This window comes from Dasypus novemcinctus, chromosome 7 (genome assembly GCF_030445035.2).
Source record: "Dasypus novemcinctus isolate mDasNov1 chromosome 7, mDasNov1.1.hap2, whole genome shotgun sequence".
NCBI lineage: Eukaryota > Metazoa > Chordata > Mammalia > Cingulata > Dasypodidae > Dasypus > Dasypus novemcinctus.
In genome coordinates this window covers 82,307,832-82,329,343 of record NC_080679.1, presented here as the reverse complement: position 1 = coordinate 82,329,343, position 21,512 = coordinate 82,307,832, and the positions used below count along the sequence as shown (strand labels likewise).

Below are 21,512 nucleotides of genomic sequence, written 5' to 3'. Positions count from 1 at the left end.
CAGTGCTGATGTGCGCAAGGAGTGCCCTGCCTCGCAGGGGTGTCCCCCGTGTAGGGGAGCCCCATGCGCAAGGAGTGCGCCCGTGAGGAGAGCCGCCCAGCTCGAAAGAGAGTGCAGCCTGCCCAGGAATGGCGCCACCCACACTTCCCGTGCTGCTGACAACAACAGGAGCAGACAAAGAAACAAGGTGCAGCAAAATAGACACAGAGAACAGACAACCGGGGGGAAGGGGGGGAATTAAATAAATAAATAAATCTAAAAAATAAAAAAGACCCACACAATAACCTAATGAATGTTGAATTCCCCTATTCACTCAAAGTCCTGTTACATTCTCTAATTAGTGGCAAGAACTCTCCAAGTACATGGGCAGTGCCTACAGAAGGAGGACAGACCAATGTGCCAGGCACTTGATATCGATGCTTATACTTATAGACCTTGTTCTTGTGAAATTGGAACTTTTCGTAGTATTACATATTGCCTAAGAGTTACCTTCTGAAAGCTTCCTTGTTGCTCAAATGTGGCCTCTCTCTAAGCCCAGCTTGGCATATAAATGCACTGTCTATTCCCAGGAATGGGACATGACTCCCAGGGATGAGTCTCCCTGGCCCCGATAGATTATTACCAGGCACCTACTAGCAATGCATTTGGAAAAACCTGGACCAAAAGGGGGAACTATTAAATACAAATGAGTTTTTATGGCTAAGAGATTTCAAAGCGAGTTGGGAGGTCATTCCAGAGATGAGGCTTATGCATTTTCCAGCAGGATCTCACTGACTGCCTCAGTAAACAGTGCCTCAAACAGCAGGCTCCCGAGGCTCTAGAGACATCTAGACACTGTAGGCCGGGCAGACAATCTTAGGAATTCGGCAGCCTGTCAGTGGGCCTTACTTTGGAATAAAGGCTCACCAGTGTAACAGAGTTAAACGCATTTATAATTTCCCTACACATGGCTCTTCTGCAACTTTCATTTGAACTATAATTAGCACTATATTCATTAAATATATGTCCCAGACACTTAAATCTTTAGTCTGTTCATATACTGGTTGAGCCCTGAATCTCAGCAGAGTTGGATCAGCTACTCTCCACTTCACTGGACTCACCCAGGACAACTAATAGAAGGATGATGATGGACAATGACCATTCCAGGAAGCAGAGAATGTCTATAACTGCAAGCAAGACAGTTCAGTCCATCCGCCTCCATGGTATCCAAGCCATCTCTTATTTGGAGACAGGGTGGGCATCATCATCCCCAAATCCTCAAGACTGGGGAATGAACAAATATAAGGGGGAAAAGCAGCTATGGACTGAAGTAGACTTAAGATTATTCTAGCAATGGAAGAACTTGTTTCACTGATATAAAAGCAGTGGCCACCAGAAGTTCTGAGGGGAGAGAGAGGGAAGAATAGGTGTAACGTGGGGCATTTTTGGGACATTAGAGTTGTCCTGCATGACAGTGCAATGACAGACACAGGCCATTATATGTTTTGTCAAAGCCTATAAAATTGTGCGGTTCAAAGTGTAAACTATAATGTAAACTATAGACTATGGTTAGTTAGCAATGCTTCAATATGTGTTCATCAATTGTAACAAATGGGAGAGGGGGCAAGATGGCGGCTGAGTGAACATCCCTGTTAGGGTCTTCTGCAGGGAATCGGCTGGGCGGCGTTGGAGACTCTTTGGGACCGTATTGTTTCAGGATTTTTGCTGGTCCGGAGGTGTCTGGACATCGATTTGGAGGGAAGGTAACAGAGAGGATTCGTCTGTGAAATATACACGGAGATCCCAGCTACCTGTAGAGGATTCCCTCCTTGGGTAGGCGGAGACGAGGCATCTAGCCCCGCTCGGTGGGGCTGAGCCAGGCCGGGCCGCAGCAGCGGACGCCGGAGCCGGGCCGGGCTGCGCCGGCGGCGAGCGGGGTCGGGCGGGGCCGAGTCAGGCCGAGCCGGGCCGCGGTAGCGTTTGGAGCCGGGCGGGGCCGATTCAGGCCCCGGCTGCGGGCCTCGGTAGCGTTTGGAGCCGGGCGGGGCCGGGTCAGGCCCCGGCTGCGGGCCGCGGTAGCGTTTGGAGCCGGGCGGGGCCGGTTCAGGCCCCGGCTGCGGGCCGCGGTAGCGTTTGGAGCCGGGCGGGGCCGGGTCAGGCCGCGGCGGGTACGGAGCCGGGCAGGGCCGGTCCAGGCCCCGGTGGCGGGAGGTGGACGCCGGAGCCGGCTGGGCCGCTGTAGCGAGCGGAGCTGGGCGGAGCCAGGCCAGGCCAAGGCAGCGTGAGGAGCCGGGCAGAGCCGGTCCAAGCCTCCGCGGCGGGCGGAGCCGGGCCTGCGGAGGGGTTTCTGTTTTTTTTGTTTTTGTTTTTGTTTTTGTTTTTGTTTTTTTAATTTATTTTACTTAATTTTTTTTTTTTTTTTAGCATCTGCAGTACTGGGGAGTTCGTGGGCCCTGGGCGGCCTATTGGGGGTTTGTGGGAAGGGAGGTGCTTACAGACCCATTTGGGCAGACAGACGGGGTTTTTAGGGCAAAGCGGGGGGAAGTTGTTGTTTTAGATAGTGTTGCAATTGTGACACGTGTGTACCTGTATCTCTCTTCTCCCTATCCGTTCCCCACCGTTTGCCCATCCTCTTTTTCTTTCTTCCTTTCTTCTTGCCTTTCTTTTTTCTTTATTATAATTAGTGTTTTTTTTTTTTTCGGTTTTCTCTTTCCCTCTTGTCCCTCATCTTCCACTTATTTTTACTTTAATTCAAGTATACAATAGGTGCTACAGGGAACACCTCACATTTGCTGGGTTTTCCCATCCTCCACTGCCTCATTTCTGTGTGAACTGATTTAGGCTACCTACACTATCCCCCTTCCCCTGCATCTTGATATCCACTATCATCTACTGTCTCTCCTATATTCCACCCCCCACCTCCCGTTCTTTGATCCACAAAGTGTCTAACTCTTAATTTCTAATACCTTTGTTCTGTTTTCTGTCTATTATCCACTCTTGAAACTATTACCTTTCTTTTCTTTTTCCCTCTCTCATGAAAACAATAGCTGTGTAGTTCATACCATATTCCTCCCAAATTCAGTCATCTACTTCATAAAAGGTACTCTACCTACAGCTATAACTCTATACAATCTACATGAATCTAACCTCCATCCTTCCAGATCTCATATTCTTGCTTTATTAACATACATCACCAATACAACTTTACACTTTTCCCTTGCTTACACAATTGCCTTTCCCCAACACTAATACTTTCCTCTAAAGTGAACTTAACCAACAACAAGTAACTAGAATAAGAAGAAAAAAGTGACAAAGAGAAGATATAACACCTGTGCAAAAATAACAACTAATTAACCTCCAAGAGCAGACAAAGAAGCTAAGGAACTGATTAAATTCGTCAAAATAAAGAGATGACCAGGAAGCAACAAAAATCTACGAACCAAACCAATAATCAGGAAAACATGGCTGAATCCAATCAACAAACCAATAATCACGAAGGGGAGCAAAACTTGGCACAAGCAATGAAAGATCTCAGAACATTTATCACCGACAAATTTGATGCAGTAATGAAAGAGGTTAACAACATGAAGACATCACTTGGAGGGGAAATTGCAGACATACGCAAAAACATAACAGATATGATGGGAATGAACACCACCGTTCAAGAAATCAAAAATACACTTGCAGCAAATATCAGCAGACTAGAAGAGACAGAGCAGAGAATTAGTGATGTGGAAGACAGTACATCAGAAATCAAACAGATAGTAGAAGGGGTCAATAAGAAGATAGAAAAAATCCAATTAGGATTTAGGGACCTGAATGACAATGCAAAACGCTCAAACATACGTATTATAGGCATTCCAGAAGGTGAAGAGAAGTGAAAGGGGTCAGAAAGAGTGTTGCAGGAAATAATGGCTGAAAACTTCCCAAATCTACTGAAAGAGACAGATGTACATATCCAAGAAGCACAGCGCACTCCACAAGTCATAAACCCCAACAGGCCCACCCCAAGACATATACTTGTCAAATTATCCAATGCTCAAGACAAAGAGAAAATCCTAAAAGCAGCAAGAGAAAAGAAAACCATCACATACAAGGGAAGCTCAATTAGATTAAGTGCTGATTTCTCTTCTGAAACCATGGAGGCAAGAAAACAGTGGTATGATATAGTCAAGGTACTAAGGGAAAGAAATTTCCAACCAAGAATACTTTATCCAGCTAAACTAGCATTCAAATATGATGGAGAGTTCAAAATATTTGCAGACAAACAGAAACTGAAAGAGTATACCAACAAGAAACCTCCCCTTCAAGAAATTCTAAAGGGAGTGCTGCAGGAAGAAAGGAAAAAACAGGAAAGGCAAAGTTGGAGGAGAGTATAAGACCAACAACAACAACAAAAAAGACAAAAAAAAATACAAACAAAATATGACAAACACAAATCCAATCAAAGTATGGCTAACACAAATAATTCCTTGATAGTAATAACACTGAATGTCAATGGATTAAACTCACCTATCAAAAGATTCAGACTGGGACATTGGATAAGGAAATATGACCCATCCATATGCTGTCTACAAGAGACACATCTTAGACCCAGAGACGCATGGAGATTGAAAGTGAAAGGCTGGAAAACAATCATACAAGCTAACAATAACCAAAAAAAGGCAGGAGTAGCTATATTAATATCAGACAAAATAGACTTTAAATGTGAAACAATTGTGAGAGACAAAGAAGGATACTACATTTTAGTCCAAGGGAAAATCTGTCAAGAAGATCGAACAATCATAAATATCTATGCCCCTAACAAGGGTGCCTCTAAATACGTCAGGCAAACGCTGGAAAAACTAAGTGAAAGAATAGATACATCTACAATTATAGTGGGGGATTTTAATACACCACTATCAACTCTGGACAGAACATCTCAAAAGAGAATCACCAAAGAAACAAAACATCTGAATAGTATATTAGAGGAGCTCGATCTAATAGACATATATAGATCGCTACACCCAAACACAGCAGGATATACATTTTTCTCAAGCGCACATGGATCATTCTCCAAGATAGATCATATGCTAGGCCACAAAGAAAGGCTGAACGAATTCAGAAAGATTGAAATCATACAAAACATTATCTCTGACCACAGTGGAGTCAAGCTGGAGATTTGCAAGGGAAAGAAGCCCAGATTTCACACCACGATTTGGAAATTAAACAACACACTCTTAGAAAAACAGTGGGTCAAAGAGGAAATCTCAAAAGAAATCAATGACTACCTTGAAACAAATGATAATGATAACACAACATACCAAAATTTATGGGATGCAGCAAAAGCAGTACTGAGAGGGAAGTTTATAGCCATAAATTCATATATCAAAAAAGAAGAAAGAGCAAAAATTGAAGAACTAACTGCACATTTGAAGGAATTAGAAAAACAACAACAAAGTAACCCAACAGGAAGAAGAAGGAAGGAAATAACAAAGATAAGAGCAGAACTAAACGAAATAGAAAATAAGAAAGCACTTGAACAGATAAACAAGACCAAGAGCTGGTTTTTTGAGAAGATTAACAAAATTGACAAACCTTTAGCAACACTAACAAAGAAAAAAAGAGAGAAGATGCAAATACACAAAATAAGAAATGAGAAAGGCGATATCACCACTGACCCCACAGAAATAAAGACTATCATAAGAGGATATTTTGAAAAACTATATTCCAACAAAAATGACAATCTAGAGGAAATGGACAAATTCCTAGAAACACATAAACAGCCCATATTGACAAAAGAAGAAATTGATGATCTTAACAAACCAATCACAAGCAGAGAGATAGAATCAGTTATTAAAAATCTCCCAACTAAGAAGAGCCCAGGGCCAGATGGCTTCACAGGTGAATTCTACAAAACATTCCGGAAAGAACTGACACCAATCCTGCTGAAACTATTCCAAACCATCGAAACAGAAAGAACATTACCCAACTCCTTCTATGATGCCAACATTACCCTAGTACCAAAGCCAAACAAAGACATCACAAGAAAGGAAAATTACAGACCAATTTCTCTAATGAACCTAGACGCAAAAATACTTAACAAAATACTTGCTAATCGTATTCAACAACACATTAAACGAATTATACACCACGACCAAGTGGGATTCATCCCAGGTATGCAAGGATGGTTCAACATAAGAAAATCAATCAACGTAATACACCATATAAACAGATTGAAGGAAAAAAATCACATGATTATATCTATTGATGCAGAAAAAGCATTTGACAAAATACAGCACCCTTTCTTGATAAAAACACTCCAAATGATTGGAATACAAGGAAATTTTTTGAACATGATAAAGAGTATATATGAAAAACCTAAAGCCAATATTGTTTACAATGGAGAAATCCTAGACTCCTTCCCTCTAAACTCAGGAACAAGACAAGGATGCCCACTGTCGCCGCTCCTATTTAACATTGTCTTAGAAGTACTTGCTCGAGCACTGAGGCAAGAACCAGAAATAAAAGGCATTCAAATTGGAAAGGAAGAAGTCAAAATTTCATTATTTGCAGATGACATGATCCTATACATAGAAAACCCTGAGAGATCTACAACGAAGATTCTAGAACTCATAAATGAGTTTAGTAAAGTCGCAGGTTATAAGATCAATGCGCAAAAATCAGTAGCATTTCTGTACACCAATAATGAGCAAGATCAGGAGGAAATCAAGAAACAAATACCATTCACAATAGTAAATAAAAAAATCAAATACTTAGGAATAAATTTAACTAAAGAGGTAAAGAACTTATACACTGAGAACTATACAAGATTGTTCAAGGAAATCAAAGAAGACCTAAATAAATGGAAGACTATTCCTTGTTCATGGATAGGAAGACTGAACATTATTAAGATGTCTATCCTACCAAAATTGATCTACACATTCAATGCAATCCCAATAAAAATCAATGCAGCCTTCTTTAAGGAACTAGAAAAACTAACTATGAAATTTATTTGGAAAGGAAAGAGACCCCGAATAGCCAAAGACATACTGAAAAAGAAAAACGAAATTGGAGGAATCACACTACCTGACTTCAAAACATACTATAAAGCTACGGTGGTGAAAACAGCATGGTATTGGCATAAGGAGAGACATATAGACCAATGGAATCGAATTGAAAGCTCTGATATAGAACCTCACATATACAACCACATAATATTCGATAAAGCCACCAAACCCTCTCAACTGGGAGAGAGTGGCCTATTCAACAAATGGTGTCTGGAGAACTGGATAGCCATATGTAGAAGAATGAAAGAGGATTACCATCTCACACCTTATACAAAGATTAACTCAAGATGGATCAAAGACCTAAATATAAGAGCCAAGACCATAAAAACCTTAGAAAGCAGTGTAGGGAAACATCTACAGGACCTTGTAATAGGTAATGGATTTATGACTATCTCACCAAAAGCACGAGCAGCAAAAGAACTAATAGATAAATGGGACTTCCTCAAAATTAAAGCCTTCTGCACCTCAAAGGAGTTTGTCAAGAAAATAAAAAGGGAGCCCACACAATGGGAGAAAATATTTGGCAATCATATAACTGATAAGAAACTTATAACTTGCATATATAAAGAACTCCTATATCTTGAAAATAAAAAGATAAACAACCCATTTAAAAAATGGGAAAAAGACTTAAACAGACACTTCTCCGAAGAAGAAATACAAATGGCAAGAAAGCACATGAAAAAATGTTCCAAATCTCTAGCTATCAGGGAAATGCAAATCAAAACCACAATGAGATACCATCTTACACCCATAAGATTGGCAGCTATGAAAAAAACAGAAGAATTCAAGTGCTGGAGAGGATGTGAAGGAAGGGGAACACTCATCCACTGCTGGTGGGAATGCAGAAGGATCCAACCATTCTGGAGAACAGTATGGCGGTTTCTCAAAAAACTAGCCATAGATTTGCCATATGACCCAGCAATACCACTGCTGGGAATATACCCAGCAGAACTGAAAACAAGAACACAAACCAATATATGTACACCAATGTTCATAGCAGCATTGTTCACTATTGCCAAAAGTTGGAATCAACCCAAATGCCCATCAACAGACGAGTGGATCAATAAAATGTGGTATATACACACAATGGAATACTACTCGGCTGTAAGAACAAACGCACTACAAACACATGTGATAACATGGATGAATCTTGAGAACCTTATGTTGAGTGAAGCAACCCAGACATTGAAGGACAAATACTACATGACCTCAATGATATGAAATAAACAAGCTGCCCTAGATAGCAAGAGACTGAACGATAGGCTTGCAGGAAATCAGAGGGTGGAGGAAGGATATGAGCCGATGTCTGCAGGGGTGGAATTTAAGACGAGATGGTGGTAAGTATGAACACAAAGAAGAGATAAAAGGGGGGTAAGGGGTTGCCTTTGCTTGGGGCTTTGCGGGTTTGAGGGTGGCTGGGGAGGGACGGATGGGTAACGTTGCCCAAAAGTGGGGGGAGGGAGGGGTAGCATACGAACCAGGAGAGGATCAGGTGTTGGTGGAGAGTAAAATGCCGAGAAAATCATATCAAAATATAATAAAGAGGGTTACCTGTTTAGAATGCTCGGAGGGGAGGGTCTGATGCAGGACGGGCTCCTGGGGAATGTCTAAATGCTCATTCTGCCAGAGTGGGTTACACCATGGGGTAGAAACCCAAGTAGTGAGAGTGGGGGTGGACCCACATCCTGGGGAGGACTAATGCCATCCAATAGAGGGAACTGTATCCCTCGAGAGAAAGGGTGGCTCCCAGGGCATTGGGGCAGTTGAGCAAGTTAGGCCCTGAACACTATTCCATCTATCTCTGGAAGTGGCTCCTCAGGAAACGGAGGTTGGCTATCACTGAGGGCACCAAGGTGGAAGGGAAAATGGACGTTAAATGTGTGGAACCAAAGTAAATGGGGGGTAAGAGAGGAGTTTCTTGAGAGTACACAAAGATGGATATAAAACATGTAATATTACACCATAACATATAGGAGATGACAGACTGATAATGTAAACCATAATGTAAAACATAGGATAACTAAAAATGTAAAGAACTGTGTATCCTAAAGTATGCACCATAATGTAAGCACAGATGTCACCTTGTTAGAAAGCTAATGTCTCAGACTCTGTACATCACTTTAAGTAAATATGATATGAATAGGGCGTAAGAGTATCACTGTGGAAGGGAAAAGGTTTTCTGGTGGATGTGTGGGAGTGCTGTATATTATATATATACATTGCTGTGGTCTAGGACTCCTGTGAAGAAAAGCTGAATAATTAGGGGGGGGGGGGGAAATAGGATGTGGAATTTTTTCAAGTCAACATTCTTTATCTAAGTTCTTTATCTAACTTTATCCAAGTTCTTTATCTATCCTTTAAACTCATCGCTATATGCCATTCCCTAGTAAGGGACCATGACATTATATTGGGCTTCAAATTTCGGGGAGTTCTGGATCACAGAGTGTTTCAACAATGGCAATGGAGGGATACTGGTATGGGATACCAATGACAGGTGATATATGACTGACAGGGAGCTGTACAGAACATATGTCCAGGGTGCATGGTAATGTTTGGATATACTCATAGTGGCAACAATTAAAAACCACAGTAGGGGGGGTACTGGGTTCCTGGCCAGTGGTGCTCTGTCGTGGTCCCTAGGGGAGCAGCGACAGTCTCCCAGGTACAGTGGTGGGGACCGGGAGGGAGTGAGGGTTCAACAGTGAGCCCCAGATGCTAATGACTATGCTTGTGAGCTGATAAACCCAAAATAAGATCAAGGCCTAGAGCAACTTTGTGCCTGGGAATTTCCTTCTGTCAGCCTTCATGTTACTCAAATGTGGCCAGTCTCGAAGCCAAACTCAGCATGTAAATGCAATGCCTTCCCCCCAGCGCGGGACATGACACCCGGGGATGAGCCTCCCTGGCAACGAGGGACCACTATCAACTACCAACTGATGATGCAACTGGAAAATGACCTTATATGGAAGGTTCAATGTGGATCAGCAGAATATCCATGTCTACATAAAATACTATGACTTTAAAATGCTGTTTGACCTAAAGTAAGGGGGAAATGGAAAGGAGAAATGAGTTTATATGGCTACGAGTTTCTAAAAAAGAGTCTGGAGGCTGGCAGAAGGTTTGCCCTCATGCACAACTGAGCAGAGTCAGAGAGACAGATAAATCAGATACAACCCCCAGATATTGGTTCCTTTGAGGGCTAAAGAGACCCATGGGAGTTATGGTCATGGCCGATGGGGTTAACTACCAGGGCAGATGGCCCCTCTTTGGAAATGGTGTTTATGTGTGATGAATCTGGACTCAGATGGGATCTCCCTTCATAAGACTTTCATGCTAATGTGCTGGAGGTGCAGTTAATGTTGGGGTTTAAGATATATTTAGGGGATTTGAATCTCTGGACTGACAATGTGATAGCCAGATCCTGAGCCTCAACAGACTCCAGCACCTACAATCTGATTTATTGAACTTACCACACTCAGCTAAGATGGAGTTGAAGAAGGACAACCACCACACCATGGAGCCTAGAGTGATTACAACTGAAAATGGGAGGATTGCATCCAGCATCCAGGTGGAATCTGACCCTCCTCTTGACATAGAGGTGCAATGGACACAACCAATCCAATGTCCACATAGAAGAGGTGGCATTGGATTGGGAAAAGTGGACATAATGGACAAAGGGTATGGGGAAAGGCAGGAAGAGATGAGAGGTGGAGGCGTCTTTGGGACATGGAGCTGCCCTGGATGGTGCTTCAGAGGTAATCACCGGACATTGTAAATCCTCACAGGGCCCACTGGATGGAATAGAGGAGAGTATGGGCCATGATGTGAACCAATGTATATGAGGTGCAGAGGTGCCCAAAGATGTACTTACCAAATCCAATGGATGTGTCATGATGATGGGAATGAGTGTTGTTGGGGGGGGGGAGAGGGGGGATGGGGGGGTGGGGTTGAATGGGACCTCACATATATATTTTTAATGTAATATTATTACAAAGTCAATAAAAAATAAAAAAATTAAAAAAAAAAATTGTAACAAATGTACCACACTATGATAGATGTTGTTAATGGGGGAAACTGTGGCAGGGTATATGGGAACTTGTATATGGGAAGCAGGTGCTCAACCACTGCACTACATCTGCTCTCTGAATCCCCTGTATTTTAAAACGTAACATTTATGTAATCTAAAGCTTCTTTAAAAAGAAAAAGGAAAAAAATGCTTAAAAAAAAGAATGTATATATCATTCCATACTTGAAGGGATTTATAAGCCTACATATAAAAAGGAAATTTATTTATTGCTACAACTTGATAAACCTGATGTAATAAAGAATTATGGCATGGTAACTTATGATGTGCATGTTTTTGTGCAGTAAAGATCTAGTATTTACATTGCTTAATTTACTCGATATACTTCTGGCATGGTGCTGCTTACTATGTGATTTGATGAACTTGGGTTTCTATGTACCCAAGGTACTAAATCACTTTTTTTTTTAAAGATTTATTTATTTATTTACTTATTTATTTCTCTCTCCTTTCCCCCCCACCCCGGTTGTCTTTCTCTGTGTCTATTTGCTGCATCTTTGTCCGCTTCTGTTGTCAGCGGCACAGGAATCTGTGTTTCTTTTTGTTGCGTCATCTTGTTGTGTCAGCACTCTGTGTGTGCGGCACCATTCCTGGGCAGGCTGCATTTTCTTTCACGCTGGGCGGCTCTCCTTACCGGGGCACATTCCTTGCGTGTGGGGCTCCCCTACGCAGGGGAAACCCCTGCGTGGCACGGAACTCCTTGCGCACCTCAGCACTGCGCATGGGCCAGCTCCACACGGGTCAAGGAGGACCGTGGTTTGAACCACGGACCTCCCATGTGGTAGACAGACGCCCTAACCACTGGGCCAAGTCCACCACCCCTGAATCACTTTTATGTGGGGACTGCAAGGACCAAAGAAATTTGAAAAACTTATTTCCAAGTCAGTGGAAATGAAGGTGCTTTCCATATGGCTGTTACCATATCCAAATATCTGTTGAAGGGGCTGATGCCAAGTTGACCAAAAGAGCCAATCCAACATAGCAGCTTTGAAAATTGAGGTGAGTGGCTCATGGAAGAGCATCCTATCCCAATTTTCTCTTGCTTATAAGCTTGGACATTTTCATTAACACAGATAAGGAAGAAAGAAACAGAGAAGGAATACAAGCCAAGAAAACACTAAGGAAAGAAGCAGGGAGATTGCTATATGAAGGAAATGCTAAGACCAGTGATTGGCAAACTCTGTAAAGGGTGATATAATAAATATTTTAGATTTCAGAGGCCATAGGGTTTCTACTGCAATTACTCAACTCTGCCAATACAGTGTGAAAGCTACCATAGATAGCAGGTAAAAGAATGAGCATGTCTGTATTCCAATTAAACTTTATTTATGAACACTAAAATTTGAATTTCATTTAAATTTTATGTGATTAAAAATATAATTCCATTTTTTAAAACCAGTTAAATATGTAAAAGCCATTCTTAGGTTGTAGGCCCACACAAAAACAGGAAGTGGGCTGTATTTGACCCGTGAGCCTAGTTTGCTGGTCCTTGCTTAACATGCTAATCTTATGCACGTGTGTAAGGCAGTGGGACTAGCCCTAGTTTTGCCTGTTTCATTATAATTTCATTTTTATTATTGTCAGCTTAATCATTTATACAGTTATAGCTTCATATTTGAATAGACATTTAAGAGATATGAAAACCAGAGATTTAATTTACATGATATCATGATCAAAATAAGAAAATAAAGTAGGAAGTTTTACCTCAAAATGTATAGGGGGTTATTTTGAAAAGTGGAAGCATGGGTTATCTGGAGGAAAATTTTCTTCTCTGTTCTTCCCTTCATTAAAATTATCAATATTCTATTATAATTAATAATTCTAGGTCCCAATAAACTTAAAATTATAAAAATAACTGTTCATATCATCATATAACAATTCCATTAAAGAAGTTCAAATGTTTGAACATTCTGTTACATACCACTAGGTTTCCGATGACCATGACCATCATGAAAACAATGAGGCACATGGCTTGACCAGCGACCTCCATACAGTCCCACATGGTCTCTATCCACTCTCCACACAGCACGCGGAACACAATCAGGAAGGAGTGGAAGAAGTCATTCATGTGCCAGCGAGGGAGTGTACAGTCATCATTGATCTTGCAGACACATTCCTTGTAGCTCTTTCCAAAGAGTTGCATGCCAACCACAGCAAAAATGAAGACGATGATGGCCAACACCAAGGTGAGGTTACCCAGAGCCCCCACTGAGTTACCAATGATCTTTATCAGCATATTCAGTGTTGGCCAGGATTTTGCTAACTTGAAAACTCGGAGCTAAAATAGATGTAAAACAGTAGTAATTATTAGGAAGAAGTTTTCAGTGTTTCCAATCTTCTTGAGTTTTGTTCTAAAATTTAAAGCAGACTTTAGGTTCTATACTTTTATTATCTATCTAAATTCAATTATTCCTATTTTTCGCTTTCATCTCTTTTCAATATTCCTATCACTTTGTTATACTTGCTGCAACATAATTACCAGACATTTTTGGAAGGGAATGCATAATTTTAGTTCAGGATTTCTATAGAAGCTCTTATGGCTTTAAATATTAACTCTTAGAACTAACAATTTAACCTTAATTCTACATGATGATACTTTTATAAAAGTTTCCATTTTGATCATAGATGAAGTTCAATATGTTAGAGAAAAATGTCTTTAAAAAGTTTTTGAAATTCTTTTAAAAATGTTTTTGATGTCAGACAACAATTATTTAGGGTACAATGATTTGATCTTTAGTTATCAAATCCATAAAATTATTATATTATATTCTATAAGCCATAAGCTTCTTACTGTGAAATAAACTGCTACCTCACTTGGAAAAGAAATATTTTTTTTACCGATTTCTATCATACTAACATATACTTCTATTTAGAACTGAACATGTCTTCACGATCCTAAATCTAAAATATGCACGCTATTTTGAGCTCTTTAAGTGCATTTGTTAATGAGTGAACTTTATTTTTCCAGACATAAGTACCTCCCTTACCTTTTAACTCAAAACCCCCAAAACTTTAAATAATAAGAATGCAAAGCTGAAGAAGCACCTCCTTATATAGACACTGTAATGGTATGATTGGTTTATATTTACCAGTCTGAATGATCGCAGAACAGACAATCCTTCCACATTTGCTAGAAAAAGCTCTACTAAGCTTAAAGTCACAATAAGGCTGTCAAAAATATTCCAGCCTACTTGGAAATACTCATATGGATCCATGGCAATTAGTTTTAAAACCATTTCAGCTGCAAAGATCCCAGTAAAGACCTAAGTGAAGAAATAAAATGTTCTGGTATTATTAGAAGGCATGGGATCATCATCATGATGATAATGGCTATTTGCTTAGCATTTACCATGGTTTTATGATTCAATAATGTGCTAGACAATTTACAAATGTATATTATTATTTCATTTAATGCTACAAACTACATATCACTATTCCTATAGCTCTCATATGAGCTTTGAAATGTCTAAAAAGCTCTAACAATCCTGTGAGCTCATATCATCTTAGAAAGGCCCATTAAATTCCATATAAATAAACATCCTTGGCAATTAACACAGTCATTCTTCACTATACACACACATGCACAATCAACAAGTTATTCTGGAAGAAGATATAAAAAGGGGAACATAAATTGTTAACTGACCTTTGAGCCAGTCTTTTTTCTTTTATCTGGTCTGACTACTCCTAGATAAAGAACATGTTGACTCACTTTTTAAAGATTTATGAGAAAAGGAAAAAATATTTAATTGACATAGTGGCAGCTAGAGTAAGACTCCTAAAGTTCTGACACAAAGGTGCATTGCAAAACATCACTAATTCATGATACTGGTTATCAAAGCACTCACTTGAAAAGCAACAGTGTAAAGCCTTACTTATGAATCATGTGGATGCTCTTTGACTCAAAGAAATTGACCAATGAACGTTCAAAGGGAAGGGCTTAGGCCTACAATTGTGTGAGTCAATTTTAAAACTGCAGCTTCAAGAAGACTACAGCAGGGAGAACGCAGACTTGGGCTATAATAAGAGATAAGAGACATGCAAAATCCTTTTTGAATTCACAGTGATGCAGCGAACTCAGCAAGAGGGTACTGATTCCCATGGTGTGGATGTTCACCAACACTTAGAGACAAGATGGTCCTGCTCTTTTGCAAAGAGGACTAAAAGGTAGGAAGAGCATATGGGGTGAGGACACCCTGACTGGGAATATTCGGAAACAATTTGTGAGAGAAGACCCAGAAATAAGCTCTTGGCCTCAAAGATCAAGTGGTTTGGGACCATGGCAAAAGTATGATTATCTTATCTAGATATTCACAAGGACACCCGAGTTATCCATGATTTATGGAGACTCATAAGGCCATTAAGGTAGAGTGTGATCAGCACTGCATAAATTTAAGAGATCACTCTGGCATCCAGTTTTCTAATCATACCCTCTATCTTCCTGAAGCCAACAGATCAACCTCTTGCTTGCCTGTGTGTTTTCTGTGCCTGGTAAAAGTTTCTTGACTTCTTAATATTCTTGTTCTTCAGGTTTGTTTCTACTGATCATATAAATGGTGATAATGATGATAATAATAAAAATAATAGCTTTAATTTGTGCAGTACTCACTGTATGTCAGGCTAATAAGTAGAAAGTGTTTAATCCTCTCAAAACATAGTAAATGAAGTATTATCACTATTAAACAATTATTCTCATTTTATAAAAGAGAAAAGTAAAGATCATAGAGATTAAAATATTTGTCCAAGGTTATATAATTAGTAAGAGGCATAATCAGGATTCAAACCCAGGTCTGTGAAACTCCAAAGGCCCAGACACTTTAGCATCATTATGTCAAAAAAATACTTCCACAGTTTTTCTGAAAATATGTGAGGTCTGTATCAGAAGGAAGTACCAATGTAACTACAAAATGTATAAGAAAATATCAAAGTTTGAAAGTACAATTTCCAAGAGATAGCTGTCAGGAAAAAACACTGAACTCTCAAGATGGCCAACCTTACAGAAATAGGATTGTTATTTATAAAGTCCAATACCACTGCAAATTATTTGAAAATAGTATATATAGTCAGAAACTTGACTCTGCACAAATTCACATTGTGAATTCTTGATATGCACAGTTACCTAGGTGCAGAGCCATCCAACTAGAAACAAAAACTGAAATGACAATGATGACAACCAAAGAGAGAAGCTATATAACACACCATAACAGACTCACCAAATTTCCCACATAGAGCATGTTTTTGAATTCTTCGGTCATTGGGTGATGCTCCATAGCCATAAATAATGTGTTTAAAACTATGCAGATGGTAATAGCAAGATCTACAAAAGGATCCATTACAATCAAATAGATCAACTTTTTGAATTTTATCCAATATGGAGAGCAATTCCAGATCAAGAAAGTATGTGCAAATCTGTACCACCAAGGTGGACATTTTTGTCTGGACTCTTCAAGTTCTGGGAGAGAGAGAAAACAGAAACCATAAGGTCAACCATTTCTATACACTGTAACATTGCAACAAGCTTCTGGTTTAGACTTTGTGAATTTGACAGTGCTGTATCTATAAATGCATGGTAAATTATGTAAAAATCTTGTATCCTATGCTTATTGACTAGATTGAGCATGAGGAGAAGGCAATAAAATTAGTGACAGAAAGCAGATAAATGGTCATCTCTCAGATAAGTGTGTACCTGACATGTGATGATAAACAGATGTGATATTTCCTTAAAGAAGAATTGCCATGTTTTCCACCAATATAACATACTTTCCTGCTGTGTGTTCAAGACCATGAAAACAATAAGGCAGTTCTATTCTACTCAAGAAAATCTCTAATTTGCTGGTGGAAAAATCCCAGAATGAAGAGATTCAAAAGTGAACGGTGGGAAGTCTTTTAACTTATAGATAATGCATGCACTAGGCACATTACACAGCATTAGCACATTTACTTATCACTGTAAACAGGAGGAGAATGAAAACTCTGCTTGGGTCCATCCTGGGATGGTGATAGTGGTGGTGATGATTAACCTGTGGTCAAGATGGGTCCCAGGACATTGTGGAGAAGTGTAATTCTTTGACTCTCTTCTCAATGTATCTTAGGATCTAACCACTGCTGTGCTCATTCTATTCTTCAAACTGCTTTCTCTACTGCATTTTCATCATATTAACAGATATCATGCCCCATGTTACCATTTGATAAAAGCACTTTTATACAATGTACTCAGAGGCAGGAATTTCTAAACATCTGGAAATATGTACTATTTCCTTTGCATATTAGAAAAGGAAACAAATTCAAAGGGACTAGGTAAAGTTTCCAAGATTATACAGTGAAAGTATTGAACAGGCCCAAGTTAACCAGTTTTCTGCATTGAATGCCATTGAACTATTATATTTTTGGAATATTATATTGTCTAGTGTCTCTCTTTAATTACAAACAATTGTATCCATTTTTTAAGCACACAGAGACAACTCCATTATTATCCACTGACTATCACTACTGTTATTTAAAACCATTTTTTATTCTATGAATTATTCTTAAGAATTTCATGGACCTATTTAAGGGTGACCATGACATATATGAATTTTAATAATTTTGTTTTTAAAATCTATACAGTAAAGAGAACATTACATGCCTTCCACAGTGTTTGTTAATATGCTTGCTCTACTCATTGCTCTTTGTCTAAGAGTGGGATCATTCAACATATCCTCGGAAAGGAGATAAGAACTGGAGCGTCTTTTCTTGTGTATTCGATTGGTTGTGCCCTGAAAAAGAAAAGATGATTAAAGTCTTAAAAAATAGAATTCAAATAAATTAAAGGTATAAAATAAATTCTTTCTTAGGTAGCTGTAATGAGTAATTAAAAGTAAAAGCTAGATCACTTGGTTCAAATCATGGCTCTGCTACTTACTAGCTGATATCCCAGGAGACCTAGTAACCTCTCTGTCTCAGCCTCATCATTGATAAAATGGGGATAATAACAGCATCTGTCTCATGATCTTGTTATGAAGATTAAAAGGATTAATACTTAGGAACTTAAAAAAAACTACTAGCCACTTTTATTGTTTAATATATTACATATAAATAATCTCCACCTTTTTGAGTCCCAAGTTTATTTACATAATTTTAAATGTAAGAGTGCTACATGAAAAGAGCTAAACAAATTGTTGAGGTAGTGGTGTGCAAAGTGGTGTGTAAAGGAGTAGAGTCTCAGTGTTTCCTGATAAGTTTCTTTAACTATTCTTTATTGAAATAACATATTGGGAGATACTGTAATCATTGTTTCTTAATGCTGAAGAAGACCTCATGAACGATCTGAGTATAAGATGATAAATGACTCCATTTGGAAAAGCCAGTTAAGACTAATGGGAACAGTAGCAAACTGCAAAATACAAGCTCCATCTAAAGGAGATGATTGTCTAAAAGATTGTTGTCATGCAGAAATATGAGCTCAATTTTACCAGATACACTCGTTTACTTATTTTTAAATCTTGGCAACTAATTCAAATTTAAAACACCATCACTGGTTCAATGCAGGCCAATGATATACACACGCACACACACATATACATATACATACAATTAGACAACTCTGTGTTTCTCTCTATCTCTATTATCTTTTGTGTGTAGTGTGTAGGTATGTATATATACATGCCTTTATGTAAACATATATGCATATTTTTACAACATACATATGTAACACATAATCTAGAGTTGTATAGTTGTATATATGGTTATATATGTATGTAGATAAAATATATTGACATACACGCACACAAATGTGTATATATGTATGTATGTACATGTGCACAGATACACATACTTATCTGCAGGTGGCTATTTAAAGAAATCTCTCTTTAAACATGCTTTCTCTGCTACTTTAATTTACTTTTCCCCAAGTCAAATAATTTGAATAATCAAATTGCTTTCTATGCAGACATGTTTGAGGTGCAGATGTTATATTATTTGTCATGCAATTTTTCCATCTGAATTTTATGTTATGCTATATTAATATGTTTATTGACTATATTTCTATTAAATCTTAAAGGATCCACTAATTCCTCTAGTTTTGTCAATTTAATTTTGGGATTTATAGAGGTATTGATTTTCCTGTGATAAAAATAAGGCCATAAATAAAAACACATCACTTAAAAAATATAATCTCCAAGTCTGATATAAATTCAGCAATATTTTACAAATTACACACATCATTGAAAAGCAAAAACAACACAAAGATCTGTTTCCATAGCTATTTAACATGCTCTGTTGATAAGGAAAAATGTTTGACAGAAGGGCTGAAGCTCTATCATGCAAGCATAGAGGTCACGCATTACCTAAAAGCACATGCATTTATTCAAACAGAGATATATGAGTGGCCAGGGTTTGATGGGACTTTATTCTTACTTGGAATATTAAATCATCTGTAAATATGCACATATAAATATATTTCATGACTGCAAAGAAGTTGAAAGCCTGAGCTTACTGGGTTAGTCAAAGCCCTAGCTAATATTTAGTAAAGAGGTATTGCATACTAAATGGCCTAAAGAGGTATTCTTGGCAGCTAACTCAGGGACCCAGGGAAATATCAGGGACCCGAAAGATCTCACTATCAAGCCTAGTCAGGCCTCTAACAACATAATGATTTGCTAAACTCTTGGAATTTTTGTTTAGATTTTTATTTCTCTGTATATATATTTGCAACATATATATATTTTGGTTGTTATAATTTTATGAATTTACTCCAGAAAAAGAGATAAAGAAACTTTTAAAATGAAAATGACAAATTTCATTTATGTAGGAGAATTCTGAAACATAACCACTCTAAATTATTCCCAAGGTAAGAAGTGACACACTGGAGAAGCAATAGTGGGTGGTGGTTACAGTCACAAGATGTGAATCAGAGAGCTTCCATTTGAACCTCAGGGCTACTACTCATTAGCTGATTGACCTTGGGCAAACTGTTTTATTTCTCTGAGTCTTGGTTTGCCCATATATAAAACAAGGAAAATAATACAATATCATATAACAGGGCTATAATAAGTACTAAATTAGTGTCTGCTATTATTATTATTAATTTAGTTAAATAATATCCCTTGTAATAGTAATAAGACATATATTAAGTAGTAACTAGAAAAAGATAGCACTAGATGGAAAATCATCCAAATTGCTTTACAGAAATGGGACCTTTTATCAGCTAATGTGACTAGCATTATCAATGCATTTTCTACGCTGATATGTATCTTTTAAATTTTTTTTCTAAAGGGATGATTTATAATCTTCAACTATAAAAGCAAAAGATAAATACCTTGTTTTTAAATAGTGTTTCTAAATATCTTCGAATTAGATGCCCACAACACAAAGAATGGTATTTAGAGTTAATGAATTAAAGGGGTGCTTCTAAACAGAAACGGTATTGCAAAATGCAGAGCCATTCAAGACCAGAGAGAAGGTGCCTCTCAGCAGAGAGATGAGACCGATGCAGGAATAAGGACCCAGCCATGCCTGAGCTATTTAAAACGTCCTTACACTCTCATCAGAAGTTGCCTTATCTATTATCACCTCTGGCAGAAGCTGTCCATTGGGGAGCATGAGGGCTGAGGGTCCATCAACCAGGGAGACCACACCATTGCAGTCCACGGCACTGTGCATCTTCCCGTTCACCGGCAGCATTGGGGGGGACCTACTGGCTTGACTGATGTTACTGCTGCGCCGCTCCCTGGGTCTGTGAGGCACGAACAGTGAGCCCCTTCTGCTCTCATTGTCTCCGAAGATGCTGTGTTCGTCATCGGCAAATTCCGTCTCAGATCCAATATCTTTTCCTCGACCTTTGAAACTAAAAAGACTTGTTCTGCTGCTGCGCCTTGCAGAAAACAAGGAGCCTCGAATGCTGAGTGGTGACTGGGAAAGAAGGAAAAAAAAGGAAAAAGCTAACATATATGCTGAAGCTCCTAAAAATAGACATCACATAACTACCACTGAGCTACTGATGATAGGGACAGGTGTCTCTGAACTGTTTTAAAAGAAACATACTTAAAAACAAAGCAATCCAGCAAGAAGAATTCTTCCAAATAAGGGATAAAAACTTTTAAAGAATTCATCTTTTTGGGACAAGTTTAATTAGTCATTGCTGTATAGCTTTCTACTTCTGGTCTAAAGGAACCTCTCCATTCTGTTTATATCTTTCAATTTGCTATAAGTATTTCCTTTAAAAAGTTTTTAGCATTGATACCTGTAAATTAACATTCCATATATTATATTAACAACACCTAAGTTCCACAAATAGTTGACCTTCCTTAAGGATAAAGACCATGCCTTATGCTTCTTTGTATTCCAAGCCTGCAACGCCACCTCCCATATTCAGAACTCAGTAAGTATATTAAGGTAAAGTATACTAAGAAAGACTTTTGACATTAGTG

The 21,512-nt window shown here is 38.8% G+C and overlaps 1 protein-coding gene across 3 annotated transcripts in view; it reads right to left on the bottom strand.

Moving 5' to 3' along the window:
• Positions 1-21,512, bottom strand: part of SCN9A (sodium voltage-gated channel alpha subunit 9) — a 189,953-nt gene that overhangs the window by 67,111 nt on the left and 101,330 nt on the right. For 2 of the 3 annotated variants that reach the window (XM_071216330.1, XM_071216331.1), the window contains 5 exons: positions 20,656-20,994; positions 17,732-17,861; positions 16,320-16,558; positions 14,199-14,372; positions 13,031-13,387 (listed from right to left, as the gene is read on the bottom strand). In XM_071216330.1, the coding sequence (XP_071072431.1) occupies positions 13,031-13,387; positions 14,199-14,372; positions 16,320-16,558; positions 17,732-17,861; positions 20,656-20,994 (1,239 nt within the window). Of the gene's footprint in view, positions 1-13,030; positions 13,388-14,198; positions 14,373-16,319; positions 16,559-17,731; positions 17,862-20,622; positions 20,995-21,512 lie in introns of all 3 variants that reach the window. The other variant, XM_058300702.2, reaches the window with a different exon arrangement.